The sequence below is a fragment of the Panthera tigris genome, chromosome C1, assembly GCF_018350195.1.
Source record: "Panthera tigris isolate Pti1 chromosome C1, P.tigris_Pti1_mat1.1, whole genome shotgun sequence".
In the NCBI taxonomy this organism is placed as follows: domain Eukaryota; kingdom Metazoa; phylum Chordata; class Mammalia; order Carnivora; family Felidae; genus Panthera; species Panthera tigris.
The window spans coordinates 30,429,611-30,450,595 of record NC_056667.1 but is presented as its reverse complement, the minus strand read 5'-3'; the positions used below and the strand labels follow the sequence as shown (position 1 = coordinate 30,450,595).

General features: G+C 52.6%; 1 protein-coding gene across 1 annotated transcript; it reads left to right on the top strand.

Annotated features, from left to right (window-relative positions):
* Nucleotides 1-1,574: 1,574 nt before the first annotated feature.
* Nucleotides 1,575-17,902, top strand: HEYL (hes related family bHLH transcription factor with YRPW motif like). The gene is made up of 5 exons (XM_007077408.3): nucleotides 1,575-1,660; nucleotides 8,660-8,726; nucleotides 9,736-9,819; nucleotides 11,002-11,083; nucleotides 14,153-17,902. Exons 1-5 carry the CDS (start codon nucleotides 1,581-1,583, stop codon nucleotides 14,824-14,826), a joined length of 987 nt encoding a protein of 328 aa, XP_007077470.2. The 5' UTR covers nucleotides 1,575-1,580; the 3' UTR covers nucleotides 14,827-17,902.
* Nucleotides 17,903-20,985: the final 3,083 nt, after the last annotated feature.

Here is a 20,985-nt window from a genome sequence, read left to right as displayed (position 1 = left end):
ACTCCTGTAGCTTTTATGTGCCACCTATTACATGATGACTTCCAGATTTAAGTATCCAGCTTAGACCTCTTTTCTGAGCTCCAGACCCCCTCTTTAACTGTGCATCCCATTTTGAGGACCTGGGGCATCTCCCATGAACATGCCCTCAACAGAGCCCTTGACCTTCCCCTGTAAATCTGCTCCACTGCCAGGCTTTGCAATCTGAGTCATTTCACAGGGCAGCTATCTGGTGGCATCTTTGATTTCTGCCTTTCCAGGGAATGCATAGTGGTGCATGGATTGTGCAACTTCTGTGTCGGTTGAGATTTCCACCCCACTAGTATATGTCCACAGAAGGCATGTGAGTGCTTGAGGGCACCTGGAATAAGAGACCAGAGGTGTGGCTGGGGTGACCACCAGGGCCTCCTAAAGAAGAGGAAACACAGGCTGCAGGTGCAAACTGCTCCTGCTACCCGTGTATCAGAGTGTGCATGCGTTTGTGTACTTGGCCATGTGGTTGTGTCTGTGAACGCGTGTGGAAGGGGGCACAGGAATGTTATTTCACACTACCCTAACCAAGTGTCCCCAAGCAGGTTTTGCTGTGGGGGTGAAAGCACAGTTATTCTCAGATGAACAATCCTATTCTCCCAAGTGAAGGGGTGGCTTCCTCTGTGTCCTTGTGGACAGGTCAAGGGGAGAGACCTCTGGTGTCTGACCCACCACATCAAGACCTTCCCATCTCCTCCTCCCTGCTCTTGAGGAGACCCAGGAAGGGAGGCTGGAGAGTACCTCCCCACCCCCCTTTTTGAGGCCCTGCCACAGCTTGGAGAATGAGCCCTCTCCTGGCACTCTTGGCCTCCCAGGCCAGTAACGCCTCTGGTGAACTGGAAACTGATTCCCAAGGACACCCATGACCCCCACCATCCAGTCTGGTTCTCTTGGCCTGAGCTGTTCTGCTCGGGTGGCGCAGGCACAACCTCAGCCATTCTAGGCGGGGATGATAGCCTCTTCTCATGTTAGAGGCTTTCCTCCCCCGTCCAGCACACACATTCCACTTGCTTTGTATCCCTATGGGAAAAGCTGCTGGGAGATTGTTGTCAAAGATCAGGCCACAGACACCCCCACCAACCTCACCAAACCCGAAGTGTCTGCCTCCTCCAGAACGCCAGGAGGCAGGAGCCGGTGGGCTCGACGCTTGCAAAAACTGGGGCAGTCCCGCAGCGCCCGCAGTGCCCCGCTCAGACCAGGGACAGACGGGGACCCCTGGCTTCCCGGGGAGGGCGGGGGGCTCCAAGGGCACCTGCCCAAGGCCACCCAGCGCGCGGCGGCCAGGACTGCGGAACAGAGCCGGACCTCCCAGCCGTCGGAGGGGGCGGTGACCGCCCGGGGCCTTCCCACGGCTCGGCCTGCGCGTCACCGCGGGGGCGAGGGGGCGCGGGGGCGCCAGGGGCTGCGGCACAGGAGAGGGCCCTGGGAAAGGGCGGCGGGGTTGGGCGGGGCTGGGCGGGGCTGAGGCGGGGTCTGGGCGGGGCCTGGGCGGGGCCCGACTTTCCGGCCGGTAGCCCTCACCGCCGCGCAGAGACCTGGAGCCAGCGCTGGCCATGAAGCGGCCCAGGGAACCGAGCGGCTCTGACAGCGAGTCCGACGGACCCATCGACGTGGGCCGCGAGGGCGAGCTGAGGTGAGGGCCGGGATGGGGATACTGGGAGTGCCTGGACGGGTTCAGCGGGCCCAGGACTCGTCTTCCGTATGGCCCCGGGAGATGCAGGTGTGGGCGACTGCCCGCAGGTGTGTGTGGGGTAGGGGGGAGGGTGGGAGGCGGGGACACTTGTGCAGCGTGGGCCGTGACACGCACGAGTGCCTGGATCTTCTGCGCTCTGGGCCATTCAGGGCTGAGGGTGTCGGGATGGAAGTGGAGTTCAGCTCCGGGATGCCGTGCCCAGTTGGTGATCCTCCTTGCGTGGAAGTGCCAGGCTGAGGCTCTTGGAGGAGATTTCCCTGAAGATCTTAGGAAACCTTCATAGACTATTGGTATCACACACCCCGGTCCAGAATCTGCCTGAGTAGGCAGAATAGCCGTACTTTTTCAATTCTACCCTAGCTTGGGTGCACTTTTCATGCAGTACACAAAACGCTTCCAGGGGGAAGGGAAACCTCCCCTCCCTTGAGCAAATTGGACTTTGGAATTAAGGCTTTGGTACTGAAGAAAATAATAGCTGACTTGTCAGTGCGAGGGCGGAGACTCCAATTCCAACACTCTTTCTACTGCACACCCTGCTGCCAATGTATTTCAGCTCTAAATATCCTGACTTGCTTCAGACTTGTAGAACAAACTGCACTTGTACAGTTCTGCTACTTCTCCCAGTTCTGTGAACAATCTAAGCTTCAGTTTCCTCGTCAGTAAAATGGTTATAAACAATATAACCGATCTCAGGCTTATTGGGAAAATCAATAAGATAGTGTATGTCATGAGCTTAGCACAGAGCTTAGCACATAGCAAGTATTTAATTCATGTCAGGCACCCAACATGTGATACCCAGAGCCCTGAAAGAGAGGCAGGGACTGAGTGGGAGTCTGTGGGCCTGGGTCCCAGCCCCAAATCTGCCACCAACTCACCATGTGAACTTGGGCCATTATTTTTTCTTTCTGAGCCTGTTTCCTCATCAAAAAAATAAAGGAGGACATGGAGTGGGAAAGAGAGAGGGCTATCTGATCTCTCCTGGCTCATCCAAACCTGACTCTCTAGAATAGATTTGAAAGGGGGACTCAGGGGGCACCTGGGTGGCTCAGTCAGTTAAGTGTCCTACTCTTGATTTCGGCTCAGGTCATGATCTCAGCGTCCTGAGATTGAGCCCCTAGTTGGGTTCCGCACTGGGCGTAGAGTCTGCTTGAGATTCACTCTCTGCCTCTCCCTCTCCCTCTCCCCCTCTCCCCCTCTCCCTCCCTCCCCCTCCCCCTCTCCTTCTCCCCATCTCCCTCCCTCCTCCCTCCCCCTCCCCCCCTCCCTCTCCCCCTTTCCCTCTCTCCCTCTCCCTCCCCCCCCCACTGGCACTCCAGCATGCTCTGAAAGAAAGAAAGAAAGAAAGAAAGAAAGAAAGAAAGAAAGAAAGAAAGATTCAGCTCCTTCTTAGGGATGTTTTTGAGGGCATTTCATAATTTCAATGACTCCAGTTTTCTGAGACCAGGATGTCCTACCTCAATCACAAATCCTTGTAAAAGGCCATCAGCTTCCAAGTATTTATAGCTTATAACAGGAGGTAAGGCAATAGATAACCCCCTTGCATCCTGTACATTAATTAGGTTTTGGGGTATATGATATAATTTCCTATGCAACTTATTAGCTTTCTTAAATTGTTTAGCAGAAACTGCTATTTAGAGAAGCAATTCTCTGAGTCCGGGCCTGCTAGCAGCAGGGAAGGGCCCAGCCCCATGTGTTGCTGGTGGAAGGGGGTTCTCAAATTCAATGTCATTGGGTCTTCATGAATCAGAGGGACGAAATTGATGCCAGAGAGCCGGCTCTGTCTTCTAAGAATTTTCAGCCTGGCCAGTGACCTGCCAGGTCACACAAAGACCATGGATAGGATAGAAGACAGAAGGAGAGACAGACTGTGGACTGTGAGAGCACTCAAGCAGGGAGGGGTCACTTACAACCAGAGGCATCAGGGAGGGCTTCTTGAAGGTGGTGGCATTTGGGCAATGGCATAAAGGATCAGTGGGTAGATTTTTCCTATACAGCATTTTGTCCTTTTAGCCAGAGCCCATTTTTAGACACTGTCTAGATTCTTAGAGGAGCAGACCCCCTCAGAGCAGAGAAAGCAGTTGGACATCTGGCAGAGGCTGACTTATAGACCCCTCTTTGTAGCACTCACCAAAGGGCCCTCCCCCCAGCAGACATCAATGCTTCAATTCAGGGAGTGTTGAACGATGCCTGCTGTGGCCCAGACCCTGGGCTGGGCATGGGGGACCCAGATGTATCCTGCTAAGCCTCTGCCCTCGGGGAACTCTCAGAGAAGAAGAGCTTCATGTACAAAGAAAGTCAGATAAACAGTGGCAAGGGCCACAGGACTGGGGCAGCCAGCTTCCCTGGGGTCAGAGGCAGGGCGCAAATCCCCCCCACCCCCTCAGAGATGTGAGAATAAGGAGCAGGGTGTATTCTGTTGTCCCTGTGGGCATCTGCCTAGTGATGGCATCTTGCCCCATATAAGAAAATCACTCCTATCTGAACCCAGCCTCCTGACACATGAGAGTATAGCCTCTCTCCCCCCACCCTCTCTGTGAACATTCAGTGAGCACCTGTCATATGGCAGGCACTGGGTCAAGGTCTGTGGGTCTTTCCTACATGATTTAGGGCACATGGTGGCCTTTGAAGTTAGATAGACCTGAGTTTGATTCTCACCACCATTAACTTGGGCATTTCTGAACCTCCATTTTCTCCCTTACAACACTGGTATGCTAATACCTACCTCACAGGGTGAGCCTTTGATGACATAATGTATCTAAAGGGCACAGCTCCCTGATTTGGCCCAAGGTAGCTTCTGGCAAGTGCTGCTCTCGAAGGGGTCGCCATTTAGTTGGAGGATGCCATGTTCAGGAGGCAGAATGGTCTAATGAAAAGACTAGAAGTCTGAAGACTCACTAGGCACAATTCTGAATTCTTTGTGTCTCTGTCACTCCATCTATCAAATGATTATTTTTCCTAATGTGAAATAGCCCCAATACTACTTAATTCACAAGGCTGTTGTGCAATACCTGAGACAAGTGAATGTGGAAGTACTGTCTAGAACAAGGAGTACTGGTTGCGTGACACACGTGAGGGAGTGACACACATGGGGGGGGGTGACAATACTGGATTAAAAGCCAATAGACTTGGCTCCAGTTCTGGAATTTCCTCTAATTTGCTGTGTGGCCTGGAACAGACCCTTCCCCTCTCAGAGTTTCCTTATTTTACAAGGGGGCTCAGCACTCCCTGAAATCCCTTCATTGGGGGACATTGTGATCCTGCCTTTCTTTGGCTGATGCAAAATGAGTGGGGTCACCTGCAAGGGTTCCACGGGGGGAGTTCCCGAGGGGGAAACTGAGAATGGGTGTTGAGGGCAGTCAGGACTGGCAGCCAGACCACCTTGAAATCTGCCCGCCCCCCAAGAGACCTCCCCAGAAATCAGGTTAGGGACCACTCGAGGCCCATGGAGCAGATCTTGGTGGTCAGCATATCTTCTCTGGGTCTGTGAAAATCTGCCTTATTTTCAGACTTGCAGACAAGAAACTCTCACACCTCCCCCCAATGTCAGGGCCAGATCACAGCCTGGAAGTGAGCTCTGGTTGAGCTCTTGGGAGCTTTAAGGATAAGGGGACTGGAGGGCTATTCAGACAGACAGGAAATAGGAATCAAGAGGGAAAACAATGCTGAATTTGGAGCCAGAAGACATGGATTCCCATGCTGGCTTTGCTCCTTAGCAGCTGCATAGGCTGGGCAAGCTGCCTTAGGTCTCCAAGGCTCAGCATCCTCATCTGTAAAATGGGGCTTTTGTTAGGCTTGAAGGAGGGAAAGATAGGTAGTAATGCCAAGACAACTGAAGTGAAGTTTGGCTGTGAGATATGGGAGTCAGGGAAGAGGGATAATACTGCAGAGAACAAGTGACCGAGTGAGTGGAAAAAGAGATAGCAAAGCCACCATGCCCTGAAAGGGGTGCGTCAGCCTCTGACAGATGGTCCCTGAGGAGGGATCAGCCTGAGGGGCAGTGACGTGCGCAGTGCTAACCCAATACCCCTGGAGACTCCTTATCCAGCCTAGGGGGGACAAAGGCCATGTTTTAGTATCCCTTGACTCTTGGGGCTTGTCCTGAGTGTAGCTTTGTAAACAAGGTGCCCTCCAGACCTCAGGATCTGGCTATCGGAGCCCTGGACCCAGCTTGCTGGGCCATCCTTCCCAGGAGCTTCATAGGCCTCTTACCGGCCCTTCTCATCCAGATGTCTGGATGGAGATATCCTTTTCCAGACGTAGCTGGACAAAGCCAGGGACACAGCAGTGGGATTTGATCAATGTTGATGTGGACTCTCCTGCAACCTTCTTTCTTTGAGCAGCTGACGAAGATGATCTAACCTCTCATGCCAGGAGGGTAGTCACTTGGGCTGGCACCTTCCTCATGAGCCACACAGGTGCCCATTCCACAAAGGCCTAGCAGGTAGCTTTTATGTTGTCACTTCTCTGTTCCCCAGTGATGCCAAGGACAAGGGCAAGAGGAGGGAGCTCAACCATGAGCTCTGCCCTGTTCCAAGCACTGTTGGGTACTGGGGCTACAATAGTCAATGAGCCAGACATGGTTCGTGACCTCAGGGAGCTTATGCACTTGGTGGAGAGATTGACATTAATCAAATAATCATATAAACAAAACACAACAAATGAGCAATACATGCTGTGAATGCAGGATGCTAGGAGAGGGTAGAGCAGGGGCTATCTAGTGGGAGGGAAGATGTCAAGAAGGCTCCCCAGGAAGATGACATTTGAGTTGAGATCTGAACAGTGGGAGAAGGTACTAGGCAAAGGGGCTTGGGCTTGGAGGTGGGGAGACAGCGTGCACTAGAGAATTTTAGGCTAGGGAACAGTGTGTGTAACCACAGGAACAAGTTAGGGCATCCGCAGGCTGGAGCACACAGAACAAAAGAGAGTTGAGTCTAGGAGGTGACAGGAGCCAGCTGGGCCACCTGAAAAACAGTGGTCTTGATCCTAAAAGCATTGAGAAGGCCCTGAGGAGGGGTTTTTTTTTTTTTTTTAATGTTTATTTATTTTTGAGAGAGAGAGATTGAGAGAGAGAGAAAGACACAAAGCACAAGTGGGGGAGGGGCAGAGAGAGGGAGACACAGAATCCAAAGGAGGCTCCAGGCTCTGAGCTGTCAGCACAGAGCCCAATGCAGGGTTTGAACCCATCAACTGTGAGATCATGACCTGAGCTGAAGTCGGACACTTGACTGACTGTGCCCCTTTTAATATATATATATATATTTTTTTAAATGTGCCCTTTTTAATATATATATACATATATATATGTATATATATATTTAATGTTAATGTTTATTTATTTTTGAGAGCCTGAGGAGTTTTAAGAGAGTGACAAGATCAGATGTACATTTAAATGAGCACTGTGCCTGTTTGTAGGGTCTTGCAGCCATCCAGGTGAGAGATGATAGAGGTTTGATCCTCAGAGCAGTGGTGGAGATAAGGAGGAGAGAGGTGAGATGTGTCTTAGACACGAAATGGGCACGTTTGGATGAGCGGGTGAGGACAGAAGAAGAATCAAAAGTGGTAAGGGACACCTGAGTGGCTCAGTCGGTTGAGCGGCTAAGCCTCCGACTTCAGCTCCGGTCATGATCTCCCAGTTCAAGCCCTGCGTCAGGCTCTGTGCTGACAAGCTCAGAGCCTGGAGCCTGCTTTGGATTCTGGGTATCCCTCTCTCTCTGCCCTTCCTCAGCTCGCGCTCTGTCTCTCAAAAATAAATAAAAATATTTAAAAAAAAATTTTTTTTAAGTGGTAGCCAGGTAGCCTTGTAGACCTGGGAGATGGGGTGCCTTCGCTGAGATGGGGGCCCAGGGGAGACAGCAGAGGGGGAGAGGGAGGACGAGGCAAGCTCACGGGTGCCTGTTCATGTGGGTGGCATTTTGCATTCTGAAATGGCAGGGGAGTCACCTCGTCTAAAGTTATTTGTTGATAGGGCATCTCACACTCTCCGCCTCCCCGGCCACTCCGGGAGCTGAGCGTCTGGAGCGCTGGGACCTGGCCGACTGCGCATCTAGGCCAGCGCGGGACTTGAATGGGGCCTCCAGGGTGTTGGCCAAATGAATGGTCCTCAGTGTAACTCTACGAATCCCCTCCATTCCAGAAGAACCTCTAAGCAGGAAACCGTTAGGGGGGCGAGCAGTTGGGCTGCAGAAGATTTTGGTCAGTCTGGGCAGGAAAGACCCCCCCGGGGCTGAGCCTCCTCCGGGTGACGGGGACTCCCGGGTGCGAGCAAACATCCATCCTGTGCCAGACCTGCGAAGCGAGGCCCGACGCGATGCGGGCCCGGGGCCTTCGGGGCATCCCAAGAGTCCGAGGGGGCCTGTGACCCAGATGCCCCCTCCCCCTCTCCCGGGCCGCGCTGCGTGGGAGGAGGCGGCAGCTGCCGGCGGGGCGGAGGGCGGCCGGCGGGCGCGCCCGGCCCGTGGGAAGCGGCGGCATCTGCTCTTTCCACGCTCTTCCCAGCGGCTCTCTCTGAAACCCAACCCGCCGGCCCTGCCCCGCCGCCGCCGCCCGCGCCCTCGCCCGCCCCGCCCGGGATCGGGTTGCAGGAGCCCCGAGGCCGGCTGCGGTTCCCCGACGCCCGCGGCGAGGGGCAGGGGGCGAGGCCGAGGGGGGTCGGGCCGAGAGCCCAGCCCCCCCCCCCTCGCCCCCCGCGGCCCCAGCCGCCGCGCGACCCTAGTGCAGGAAACCGAGCGCAGGGGGGACTTGGCCGGGGGAGCAATGGGCCCCCACCCACGCCTGCCCTGCGCCACTTCCCGGCCTGGGAGCCCTGAGCCGCCTGGGAGACCACGGCTGCCTGGGAGGGGGCTCTGCCCGCCCACATCCCCGCCTCCTCCAAGGTCAGCCCAGGCCAGGGAGATGGTCCCTGAGCTCTGAAAAATCAGCCTTTCTCTTCTTCGTCTGCAGCCAGATGGCCAGGCCGCTGTCCACCCCGAGCCCTTCGCAGATGCAAGCTAGGAAGAAACGCAGAGGGGTGAGTGTCTGTCTCCGCGGAGTCGCCCGGCAAATTTTTGCCCTGGGTCTCCAGGGGCCCAGCCCAGAGAACCCTGGTCGGAAATATCACCCAGACTGCCTGAGTGCAAATTCTGGCTCTGCCAGTGGCTAGCGGAGTGGCCTTGGGCAAGCCACTCAACCTCTCGGTGCCTCATTTCTTCAACTGTGTCACTGAAAAAATGACAGTGCCTACCTCAAAGGGCTGTTTTGACGACTGAGTTAATATAATGCACCCAGAACCACACCTGACACACAGTTAGGCTTTATTATTTATTCCAGCCTTCTGTCTCTACTCTCTGAGCCCAGAATTTTCATTTCCTCTCTGTGTGCCAAGGGGTAGGGCAGGGGGATAGAGAAGGAAGCTCCCCGGCTTGCTATTGGCCGTCTTATCCCGGCACCCCCTGCTCTCCCAGGATGCGGCTATGCTTCTGCCCTGGGAGTCCCAAGACCTGGAATGTGGCAGAGACCAGCCCTGCCACTCACTTAGGCAAACCACTTCCTTCCAGCCCTCATCTTTATCTGTAAAATGGGGGTCATAATGTCTGCCCCGCTGTCAGCATTCTGCTACCAGTCTGGTGAGGTGAGAATGAGTGTGAATGGAAGGTCTTCTGGACTGGAAGCAAAGCCTCTTCATGACCCAGCAACTGAGGAGGTGACCTCGACCTGCAGGAACCTCCAGGAACTGCTCCCACGCGGGGGCTGGTGTCCCTGTTCTGACTGGTCGGTACCCTGATGTACAGTGGTTAAGCATTTTGAATAGCACCCCAACAGACCAAGACAAGAGATCTGAGTTCTACTCCCAGCTTTGCACTTCCTTCTTATGTGACTTTAGGCAAGTCACTGCTCCTCTCCGAGCCTCAGTTTCCTCCTACATAAAGTAAGACTAGACTTCTCTCCTTCACAATATTTTAAATATGAGTCAGTGGCCATCAAAGCACGTTGGAAACTGGTGAAGTGGCTGCAAGTAAATTCTTGTCGTTGTTTTTTAGATTATAGAGAAACGGCGCCGGGACCGCATCAACAGCAGCCTTTCTGAACTGCGACGCTTGGTCCCCACTGCCTTTGAGAAACAGGTGTGTGACATTCCCGATTGTGCTAGAGGAAGTACCATGCAGGTGGCAGATAAGGTCCGTTTTTCATGGCATGTCTTACTGATTGGTGGCAGCTGCCTGAGGTGCTGGGGTTTTGTGTACTGATATCTGTCACTGGCCAGGGATAAGGGGAATGGAAATTTGTATTTGCTGTGGCGTCTCAGATGTTGTGGCTCTGTGTCCATCACCCCATGATCCCAAAGGGTAGGGATTATTGTGCCCATGGCACGGGTAAGGAGATTGAAGCACAGAGAGGTAAAGTAACTCGCACTAGATCACACAGCTAAGTAAATAGCAGAACGGAATGGGAACACCGAACTGTGTTTGGTTCTAAAGCCCCCTAGCCCTCTGTGCTACTGACAGTCCCAGAGCCATTTGAAAGTGGAACAGGCTACCCGGGGAGCGAGCCCCCTGCCGTTGCACCTGTGGAAGAGGAAGACTACAGTGGAAGCCAGACAGTTAAACCAATCAGACTGCCTGGAAGATTCTCTACCCTGTGCTCCAAGGCATGGTCATGGGTCATGTGCCTTTCTTCCTGAGAAGAAGTCAGTCATTCCACAGACGTTCACTCAAACTTTCACAGGCCCAGCTAGACCTAGACCTGGTACCTGCCCTCAAGAACTTACGTGGAGAGTCTGACACTCAGGTTTCACTTGGGAGATCAGGTGATGCTGGACGCTTAGGAATCATTGCTCAAGAGAGAATAGAGGAGGAGCAAGCGCTGTGGGGCTAAGATGATCTCGGGCGTGGTGGGTGTGGAGTTGATTCCCAGGAAAGCTGGTCTAGGAGGCAGATGGGCACGCAGGAGTGGCATTCCGGTGACGGTGCACTAAGTCATGGAGGTCACATACGAGACCTCCCAGGGAGAGTGTGTCTAGCGAGCAAGAGCCAGGTGGAAGAAGAAGCAAGAACATGGGGTGTCGTGGAAGTCAAGGGAAAGGGGGACGTTGCAGGAGGGACGCTCAACGGTGCAGCGGGCGGGCAGACGAAAATGAGACCTGAAGAGAATCTATTCGGCTGGGCGCCTTGGCCAAAGCAGAAGCCGAAAAGCTGGCAGTGGTGGAGTGGGAGGATGACCTTGAGCTGGTGAGGTTGCTGACGCTGCCGGGAAGTGAGAGAGAGGTCAGCTGGAAGCCTTCACACTTCTGTCCTCTGCGCACACAGGGCTCCTCCAAGCTGGAGAAGGCCGAGGTCCTGCAGATGACAGTGGATCACTTGAAAATGCTCCACGCCACTGGTGGGACAGGTACTGATGCTTTTCTCTCCCATGAGTCATTCAAGCAACAAATATGTGGGGGCGAGGCCCTGGGGATCCACTGGTGAGCAAAGCAGATGGGGTCCCTGCCCTCATGGAGCTCACAGTCTATGGTGGGGCTAAAGCAGGTCCAGGTGGAGCAGCCACAAAGCCTGTCTCTTTTCTTTCAGTATCGCCCTCTCCACTGTCAGTGTCCCCATGTGTCCCAACCTTGTTCTCAACTCCACTCCTTCCGGCCTTAGCCCTTGGAGGAGCTCTTCTACACAGACTGTCCCTCTGGCTTCCCCACCCTTAGCCCCCACCCTCCTTAAGCATTAGCCTGAATGAACTCATTCTCACTGGGATCCCAGTTGAACCCCTGGGTGGGGCCTGCCTGAGATTTTTAGCCACAGATGTTCACTGGGGTGCCTTCTGGGCTAGCGCTGGGGTAATAGTGTGTCCTCAGCAGTGCTGGGATCGTATGTCATGCTCGCAGTTCAAGATCGGTCGTGGGATTGTGGTAGCATACAATTGTAACTCATTCCGTTACTTTGAGCTGGTGCATTACGTGAAGTCATGGAACTGTGGCTTTCAAAAGACTAAGCCTCACTGTATATTTTGGTGATTTCACAACCGAGAAAGCTGGAAAGCTCCACAGACCTTGACACAAGAACCTAAGTCCTAAAACCTTAACTTGCTACCTTTGGAGGGGACAGTTGCATTTTAATTGACCCAGCCTGGTGCTTCTCAAGCTTCAGTGAACTGCGCAGGATCATCTAGGGGCAGGCAGCCCTGGGGCACACCCCGGAGATTCTGAGCCAGGAGGTCTGGCCTGGAGGTTAGGAATTTGCAAGTTTAGCAAGCATGCCTGATGACCCTGATGCAGGTGGTCGCTTTGAGAACTTCTGCCAAAGGAAGGCATGGCCAACAGTGAAAACTTCTGATTCCGGTCAACCAGTGGGGGAGATACTTCAAACTACATTTATGGTTACCCAATTAAAACAAAAACAGTGACTAATATTTGGGGCAGCATTTTGTAGTTTCAAAATGCTTTCACCATTGTTATCTCATTCGATTCCTATAAGAATCTCGAGGCTGGGGGTTGTCGCCATCACCATTTTCTGGCTAAGGGCTAATGGGAAGACAGAGATGTGGCTTAGAGCACTGCCTCTGGGTTAGAATCCTGAATTGAGTTGATTCGAATCCCATGAATTGCGAGGTTGGCTCTATGACTTGCCAGCTCTATTACGTTGGACAAATGATTTAGCTTCTCTATTCCTCAGTTTTCTCATCTCTGAAATGGGAGTAATGACAGGGTTTTTCTAAGGATTAAATCAGATAATGCAAATTAAGTACTCAATAAGAACTCAGAAAATGTTAGTTGAAAAAGAACAGCAAACACAGAAACTGAAGGGTTTTGCTCAAAGTCGCATAGTTAAGTATGCAACAAGGTCTTGCCCCCAAGGAGGCCTGACTCCAAACATCATCTCCCGTAGAGCTGTCCCTCTGTGGGGGCCTCAGCCATGAACCAGGGACCAGATATTTGCCGCCATAGTCATGAGGCCAGTGCTCACAGAGGCTATTCTGTCTTTGCACAGAAGGTGGTTGATGGCGGGGCAGGTATAAAGGCAGTGAGAATTAAATACCTCTGTGGGCAGTCCACCTGGTCAGACCTCACTGAAACCAGCCAAAGAGAGGGTCCCAGACTGATGGCAGCAGCTGAGGACCAGAGCAGGGTCCTGCTTTCCTGACAGCCCTTCAGGCTAGGGGACAGACTCAAATGCCCACAGGGGCCAAGCCAGTAATATGCCCTTGACCCTTGAACAACACAGGTTTGAGTAGCACAGGTCCTCTTCTATGCAGAGTGTTCGCAGTACATGTGTTAGAAAATTTTTTAGAGATTTGCAACAGTTTGAAAAACAATTGCAGATGCACCACATAGCCTAGAAATATTGGGAAAACGTACGAAAAAGTTAGGTATGTCATGAATGCGTGAAATAAATGGAGATGCTGGTCTGTTTTATCATTCGCTACCGTAAAATAGACACGCATCTATTATGGACGTTACAACTTATCAAAACTTCCTCATACAAATACTTGCAGACTGCACATGGTGCCATTTGCAGTGGAGAGAAATATAAACGCGAAGATGCATTAGAATCCTAATCGCATAAAAGTCGCTGTAGTCTATACATACCGTGCTACTGTGATAATTTCCTAGCTACCTCCTGTTGCTCTTGCGGTGAGCTCAAGTGTTGCGAGTATCTGCTTAAGACTCCATGAGACACTAATCATCTCCGCGTGAGCAGTCCGTCTCTCCAGTAAATTGCTATCACGGTAAAACGTTATCTCTGGCGGTTCTCACTCTAGGTAGTTTCTGGGGAGTCAAAAGTTTGCTCAGGTTTTCGACTGCCCTGGGGGAGGATCAGTGCCCGTCACCCCATGTCGTTCAAGGGTCAGGTGTAAATGATGAATTCGTTGACTGTTTCTGTGCACCGTTGCATTTAATTTCACCGTCACAACCCTGTGCAGCAAGTATCACTATATGCCCATTTTGCGGCCAAGGAAATTGAGGCTGAGAAAGATTAAGAGGCTTGTCCACAGTCAGGCAGCTAGTCAAGTGGAGAAGTTGAGGTCCAAAGACGTCAGGCTTCACTGTGACATCATGCTGCCTTCTCTGAGGAGTCCCCAAGCTCTGACCGCTGCTGCCGCCACCTCCCAACATCCGCCCCCACCAGCAGGCAGGGGTGTTCTACACCTCTACGTGCGCAGGCCCGTCACACCTGGCAAAGCGTCCACTTAAACGACAGTACCTTGGTCGCAAAGTTTCTTCTCTGCATTAATCATGAATTTCGATGAAAACAATACTCCACATTTTATCCTGCTTCATAGTTCAGTGAACTCACTTGGTCCTCACAACACACCCCAGATACCCCAGGAAGGGGTGATTATTCCCACTTTACAGATGTGGAGACCAGGGCTCAGAGAGGTGAGGTGACATGCCCAGGGTCACACAGACCTGACCCCAGGATCAGCACTTGTCCCCCGCCTGGCATGCCCTCATCACGCCTCACTTTGCAGGATTCTTTGATGCCCGAGCCCTGGCAGTTGATTTCCGGAGCATCGGTTTTCGCGAGTGCCTCACCGAGGTCATCAGGTACCTGGGGGTGCTGGAAGGGCCGAGCAGCCGTGCAGACCCTGTCCGGATTCGTCTTCTCTCACACCTCAACAGCTACGCAGCTGAGATGGAGCCTTCTCCCACGCCCGCTGGCCCCCTGGCCTTCCCTGCCTGGCCCTGGTCCTTCTTCCATAGCTGTCCAGGGCTGTCAGCCCCCAGCAGCCAGCTCACCGTCCTGGGAAGAGTGCCCGGTCCCATCCTCCCCAGCGCCTCCTCTCTGGTCTACCCCATCCCCGCCCTCCGAACCACTCCCGTGCGCAGAGCCGCTGGTACTGTCCTGCCAGCCCGGAGGCATGTGCTGCCCAGTCGAGGGGCATCTTCTACCCGGAGGGCCCGCCCCCTGGAGAGGCCTGCTGCCCCCCTCCCCGTGGCCCCCAACATCAGGGCTGCCAGGAGCAGCCACATGGCACCCCTCGTGCGATCTTCTTCCCCCGTGCTCCCTGGCATCCTGGGGTCCCCTGCTTATGTGGGTGTTCCTGCCCCCAGGCCTTCTTCCCCAGGGGCTGCTGGGAGGCCAGCAGGAGCTGTGCTCTGCCACTCCTGGGTCTCTGAAATCACTGAAATCGGGGCTTTCTGAGCCGGCTTCTCCCCGGGAGTGAGGAGGGTTCTTTTTCCAGGAGCTCTAAAAACAGTGCTATCGTCTGCCCTGCTTCCTGGCCTGGCTCATCTATCTATGAAGGCATCTTCCTCACCCATCAGAGGCGCCCCTTCCTCCTCTGGCCCATCTCCCCTCCTCACTGCCTGTCCCAGCTTGTCCACCCAGCTCTCTTGGAGCTGTTGTGATCTCAGAGGCCTCGTCTCATTTCTTACCTGGACAGATAAGTCGTGGGAGGGCCCCCACTAGCTTTGCCCAGGCTCTTACCTGCCCCCCAGGCACACAGGGGGCAGCAGGCATGAATCTAAGGTCTGGGGACAAAGCTTTCACCTAAAGGCACAGTGGCCTTGGGCAGATTGCTTGCCTAGAGAGATCAGACCCCCAGCCAGAGCAGTGACTGACTGGTGCAGCCTTCCCAGGCCCCCAGGGCCAGAACGTAGTGTCTGCCTTGCTTCCTGAGACAGTAACTGAGCAGGGGCCACAAAGTTGTCTCCGGAGAACCCCTGTCTGCCCCTGCCCACCCCACTGCAGTGAACCACAGGACAGCTGCCCTGTGCACCACGGCCAAGGCCTGGGGATTAGGGGCCCAGCAGGGCCTGCTCGGGCCGTCTTCCCCACTGCAGACACCTACCCTCCAGCTGACCCACACTTCCCTACACAGAGCTGGGAGATTTCTGGGCAACAGTAAGACTCCAAAACAGGGCGTTCTCACCAGCAGGCCTGGGACAGCGTTCCCAGACAAGAGCCAGGATTGAGTAAAGAGAACCCAGCTCCCGGCCTCTCGCGCCGTCACCATCCTCCAGATGTGTGGTCCCCGTTGGGTGCACAGTGTGGAAGGTCATGTTCCCATGTGATGGCGCCCAGAGAGGAACCCTCTTGGGATTCCACACCAGACGTTTGTGCTGCCTGGTTTGTATCCGGCTCACAGAGCCCAGACTGTGGGGACAGCCAAGGGCCGTCAGGCTGGACAAAAATAACTGCAAGGAGGGGTGAGAGGAGGGACAGTCAGAGGCGGCTCGGCCCTTCAAGGTCACACGGTGGGTCAAGGGCCTGAGATCCTGTTCACCCAGGATTCCGCGCAGCTGGCTCTGCTCAGAGGCCATTTCATTACCCAGCTCCGCCTGGGCCTAAGAGAGGGAACAAATGGCCTGGTGACCATTCCTGGTGGAACAGCAGAGACTGGACAAGATTGGGGCAGACCCAGGACTGACATTCAGCTGGACCAGTACTGCCAGACCAGTTGTAAAAAATGTAGAACCACTTCTGTGCTTGTTGGCAAGTATTCACATCCCCTGAGTGCCTCTAAGTGGCCCCCTGCCCCAGGTAGCTTTGGGTGGCTTTTCCCCCAGGACCCCATGCTGGTTAATGCCTGGTAGACCCAAGACTATGGGGTCCTCCAGCTGGCAATTCCTTGGTGCTTATTTGCACTGGTTATTAAATAGTTCCTTCAAATGTCACCCCTGGCAAGATTCTTTCACCCCCACCCTTTGATGGAACTACCCTCCCCAGAGACTAAATTGAGGAGGTCCTTGGGCTCAGAAATAGAGTTTGCTAAAACCCTGGGGGAGAGGGCCCTTTCAGAGAAGTAGAGCAGAGGGCAGAGATCATTTAAATGACCCAGAAATCTCTTTTAAAAAAGGCAAATTCCTCAAGAAGGCATGAAGAGCTGAAGTGTTCTTTCAGTCCTCAGGGTTAGGCCCATCAGATCTCTGTCCTCCTGGATACATCTGAGATGTGTAGCAGTGGGGAGAGAGGGTGTCGTTTTAAGGAGGGGGTCACCGGCCTAGAGTGCTCCTGAGGGAGATGACAGGGAGGGCAGGGTGGTCAGCAGGCTCCCAGGAGCGGGGAGAGGGGGACAGAAGGCAGAGCCCGACTTGTCCTTTCTCACAGAGGACGGGAGGGGCTGCTTCTGCTCCGAGACTCCCTTCTTCCCTTCCTCGTCTCCCTGGCTATCCCAGCTGGTGGCTCACTGCTCCCCTGACACCATGTCAGTGCCACAATCCTGCAGTTTGACAACTTGATAGCCCGAGAATATGGAAAGCCCATTTCCATGTTTCCAGTCCCCAACTCTAGGAGAGTCTGTTGACACCATCGAATGAGATGGAAATGGCCCAGAACTTCCAGCATCTGAGTTGACCTTGGGTTCATTCTCCCCCAAGAGATGGTGGGGGGGATTGGTGACTATGTATTTGTTTCCGGGGTTGAGGACTTACATCTTTTGTTTCTATCCCCAACCCTTTCTGGTGTCCCCAACTCCTACCCCATTGCTGGGGCTGTTGCAGGCATCCAATAAAGTTGTTTTAGTTCTCCTAAAAACCTCAGAAAGATTCTACTTCTTAATATCTCTGGAGTCAATACTCTTCTCTCTGAACCTACAGCTATCACCCTGGTGTGGCCACTTCACCTGCCCCCAGATCACTGCCCTCCACAAGGTCACCTTGCTTCTCTCTTGCTTTGTCACTCTGTTCTCAAGGCAACCAGAAAGAGCTTTAAACATGCAAATCATATCATACCAACTCTGGTATAAAACCCTTACTCGATTACCCTATTATTCCAAAGATAAAATCCAAGCTCTTCCTCTTCTGGGCCCAACCTGATTTCCAGCCAGTTCTGATCTTGTTCGCTGTGTTCCTGCCACCCTGGCTTTCCTTCCTTTTCTCAACATTTCAACCTATTCCCACCTCCAGGACTTTGCATATGCTGTTTCCTTGCCTAGAATGCTCTTCCCCTACCTTTGTCATGGCTGAGCTCTTTACACCCTCAAGCCTTGGCTTTAACCCACCTCCTCAGAGAAGGCTTCCCTGACTGCTTGAATAGTTAGTTCATCTATCTCAAAGTCCCTTATTCTTATTCTTCTCCTTCATGGGGCACTTGCCATTACACATCATGTGTGTTTACTTCTTGGTTGACCGTCTCCCCCGGCAGCATGTAAGCTCCGTGAGGCCAGAGACCATGTGTGCTTTGCTTTCTACCCTGTATCTGGTGCCACGCACAGTACCTGGCTCTAATTTGGTGTTCAATAAATATTTGTTGAATAAATAAACTGGGGAGGTGAGGAATCTTCCAGACTCAAGCTGCTGGATGGTACAGGCCCCTGTAGGGGTGAACTCCCAGCTGGCTGACTTTGTGGGGAGGCTGGAGAGCAAAGTGAGAGACGGGGCCAAGGTACTGGAAGTTCTGGCAAATGGGGAGGAGGCTCTGGCCAAAGAAAAGTGCACTCGCTCTGGAGCGTACACTGACAGCTGAGAACAGGCAGGCGTCCCTGCCAGCAGGTATCGGTCTCCACTCTTGCCCTGATGGATTTGGCTTGCAGTAATTCTAACAAGCATTTGCAGAGGTCTGCTCTGTGCCAGATCAGGCATGGTGGAGCCAGAGGTGATGGGGACACTGTCACCCTGAGGGTGTGTGCCCTCCTTCTAATGACAGTTTGGTGAGGTGAGAGTGGAGTCAGGCCTATTGAGAAGGCTGAGGGGACACAGAGGGGCTGTCTGCCTCTGCCTAGGGTGGCCACGGGGGAGGGGACAGCTACCAGAGGAGGCATTCTACCAGCACAGGGAACCTATGTGCAAAGGCCTGGAGATGTCACCAGGTGCCCTGCAAGTTGGTTCTAAGTTGAGTGCAGGCCTTCAGCGATGAAGGGAAGGCAGGCTAGCCTGGGCACTGAAGCCTGACTTCCTGGGTTCAGGCTCCACCTCTGTCACTTTTCAGGGTTGTGGTTTTGGGCAAGTTACTTAACACCCCTAAACCCCAGCTTCCTCATCAATCAAATAGGGATGATGCAGTAATGGCTATTAACTGTTTTACCTACACCCCGGACACTGTGGGGATGCTTTTCTTGGAACGTTCCCATTTTATAAATGAGACAACTAAGCCAAGTCACCATCTCCTAAAGTTAGCGGAAATCAAATGGGGCAACACGCATAAAGCCCTCAGCCCAGAGCTTGTGCCATATGAAACACTCAATCTTAGTCATTAGTGTCATTAATGGAAAGAGGCTGGATCCAAATTGGGGAAAACCTTGGGTGCCATGCAGAGTTTGGGCTTTAGCTTATAGGCAATACAAGCCATGGAAGGTTCTGCCAGGTGAATACCAAGGCAAATGCCAAGGTCAGACCTTTTAAGAAACTGCTGCTTGGGGGTGGGGGCGATGCTGGGTGGCTCAGTCAGTTAAGTGTCTGACTCTTGATTTTGGCTCAGATCATGATCTCATGGTCAGGCTGTGTGCTGACAGCCCAGAGCCTGCTTGGGAATCTCTTTCTCTCTGTCCCTCCCCCGCTCACATGCTCACTCACTCTCTCAAAATAAAGAAATAAACTTAAAAAAAGAGAGAGAGAGAGAGAGAGAGAGAGAGAGAGAGAGAAAGAAAGAAAGAAAGGAAAGAAAGAAAGAAAGAAAGAAAGAAAGAAAGTAAGTCAGTCAGTCCTGCTTGGGGTAGTGACTGGGAGAAGGAGTTTCCAGGTTCAAATCTACCTATTCATTGGTAACACCTAGATGCTTTTTATTTTATTTTATTTTATTTTATTTTATTTTATTTGAGAGAGAGACAGGGAAAGAGAGAGTAGGGGAGAGGGACAGAGGGAGAGAGAGAGAATCCCAAGCAGGCTCCACACCCAACACAGAGCCTGATGTGGAGCTTGATCCTACCACCCTGAAATCATGTCCTGAGCTGAAATCAAGAGTCAGACACTCAACTGACTCAGCCACACAGATGCCACCGCCCCAAGATGATGATTCAATCTGGGTGTGGCAGGGCCCAGACATCCAATAAGGAGGTGGGAAGAAGAGTTGGGATTTCTTTACTAGTCAACATAAATTTCTATTCAGTAGGTGAACTGAGCTCCAGCTTGTGGGCCTGGAAAGGACTGATAACTTTCTGAGAATCAAAGTGGAAATTAATTTCCACAAGGGCATCTCTGTCCTCCAGGTGCCTCCTAGTCCCTGGCCCATAGTAGATCCATAAGAAACATTTTGTGTTGGATGCTTTGGAAATTTATAATTCATTTAAGAGTCACTGAGTATTTTTTGACTTTGTGGAAAACTCAAGACATTAGCTTCCTTCCCTCCTTCCTGGGGAAGGAGGGTAGGAAGAATCAGGCCCAGATACCACCTGATTGCCTTAGTAACAGTAAACAGTTTTGAGCCCTTGATTTACATGATCTCATATAATCCTCCCATAGCCCTGGGAGTAAAGTACTATTATTATCCCCATTTTACAGAAGAGGAAGTTGAGATTCAATTTGTTAGTGAAAGCACCCAAAATTTACGACATTAATCAATGTTCTAGCCAAAGTGGAAATGAAGGTCTGATTCAGTCTTACCCAATAGAGTGCACTGCTTCCTTCCCAAGCTGCGTCCTGTAATACAAAGCCTAAGACATCCAGTGGCAGGCCTTAAGGATTGGTGGGCTGGACTATTATGTTAGCCTGAGAAGCCTTCAGCCCATCATGCTTTTCTCCCCTGTGCTAGTGAGAGTAAACCTTGGCTGCTGTAACAAAGAGGCCCAGGTATAACATAGTGGATGAAAGAAGATAGAACTTTCTTTCTTTTTAAAAAAATGTTTATATATTTTTTTTGAGGGAGAGAGAGTGAGCATGTGCAAGGTAGGGAGGGGCAGAGAGGGAGAGAGAGAATCCCAAGCAAGAGCTACACCGTCAGCACAGAGCCTGACACAATGCTCGATCTCACAAACCTCAAGATCATGACCTCAGCCAAAATCAGACACTCAACCAACTGGGCCACCCAGGTGCCCTAGAAGTATATGTATTTTTTGTGTCACTGCCTGATGGATGTTCCAAGTCAGCAAGAAGCTCTGCCCAATGTAGGCATTCTAGAACCCAGATTCCTTCCATCTTGATTCCCTGCCATCCCCTAGGGCATTGTGCCTACATGGTTGACGCTAGGTCTCCAGGGGTTTAAGCCAGCAGGAGAGGAATGAAAGTCTGGTAGAGGCATGACAAGTCTTAAAGCCAAGTCCCGAGAGTAGCATGTGTATATATGTCCATCCACTTGGTGAGAACTTTGGTGGTTGGCCACATCAAACTGCAAAGGAGGCTGGGAAATGCATTTTAGCCCTGTTCTCTGAAATAGATGTGAATGGATGTTGGCAGATAGTCTCTATCAGCTGGTCCTTACCTTCCAGCC

Coding starts and splice junctions, on each gene's coding strand:
- HEYL (XM_007077408.3), top strand. CDS start 1,581: ATGAAGCGGCCCAGGGAACCGAGCGGCTCTGACAGCGAGTCCGACGGA. Junction 8,727..9,735: donor CTAGGAAGAAACGCAGAGGG/GTGAGTGTCTGT, acceptor GTTGTTTTTTAG/ATTATAGAGAAACGGCGCCG. Junction 9,820..11,001: donor CCACTGCCTTTGAGAAACAG/GTGTGTGACATT, acceptor CTGCGCACACAG/GGCTCCTCCAAGCTGGAGAA.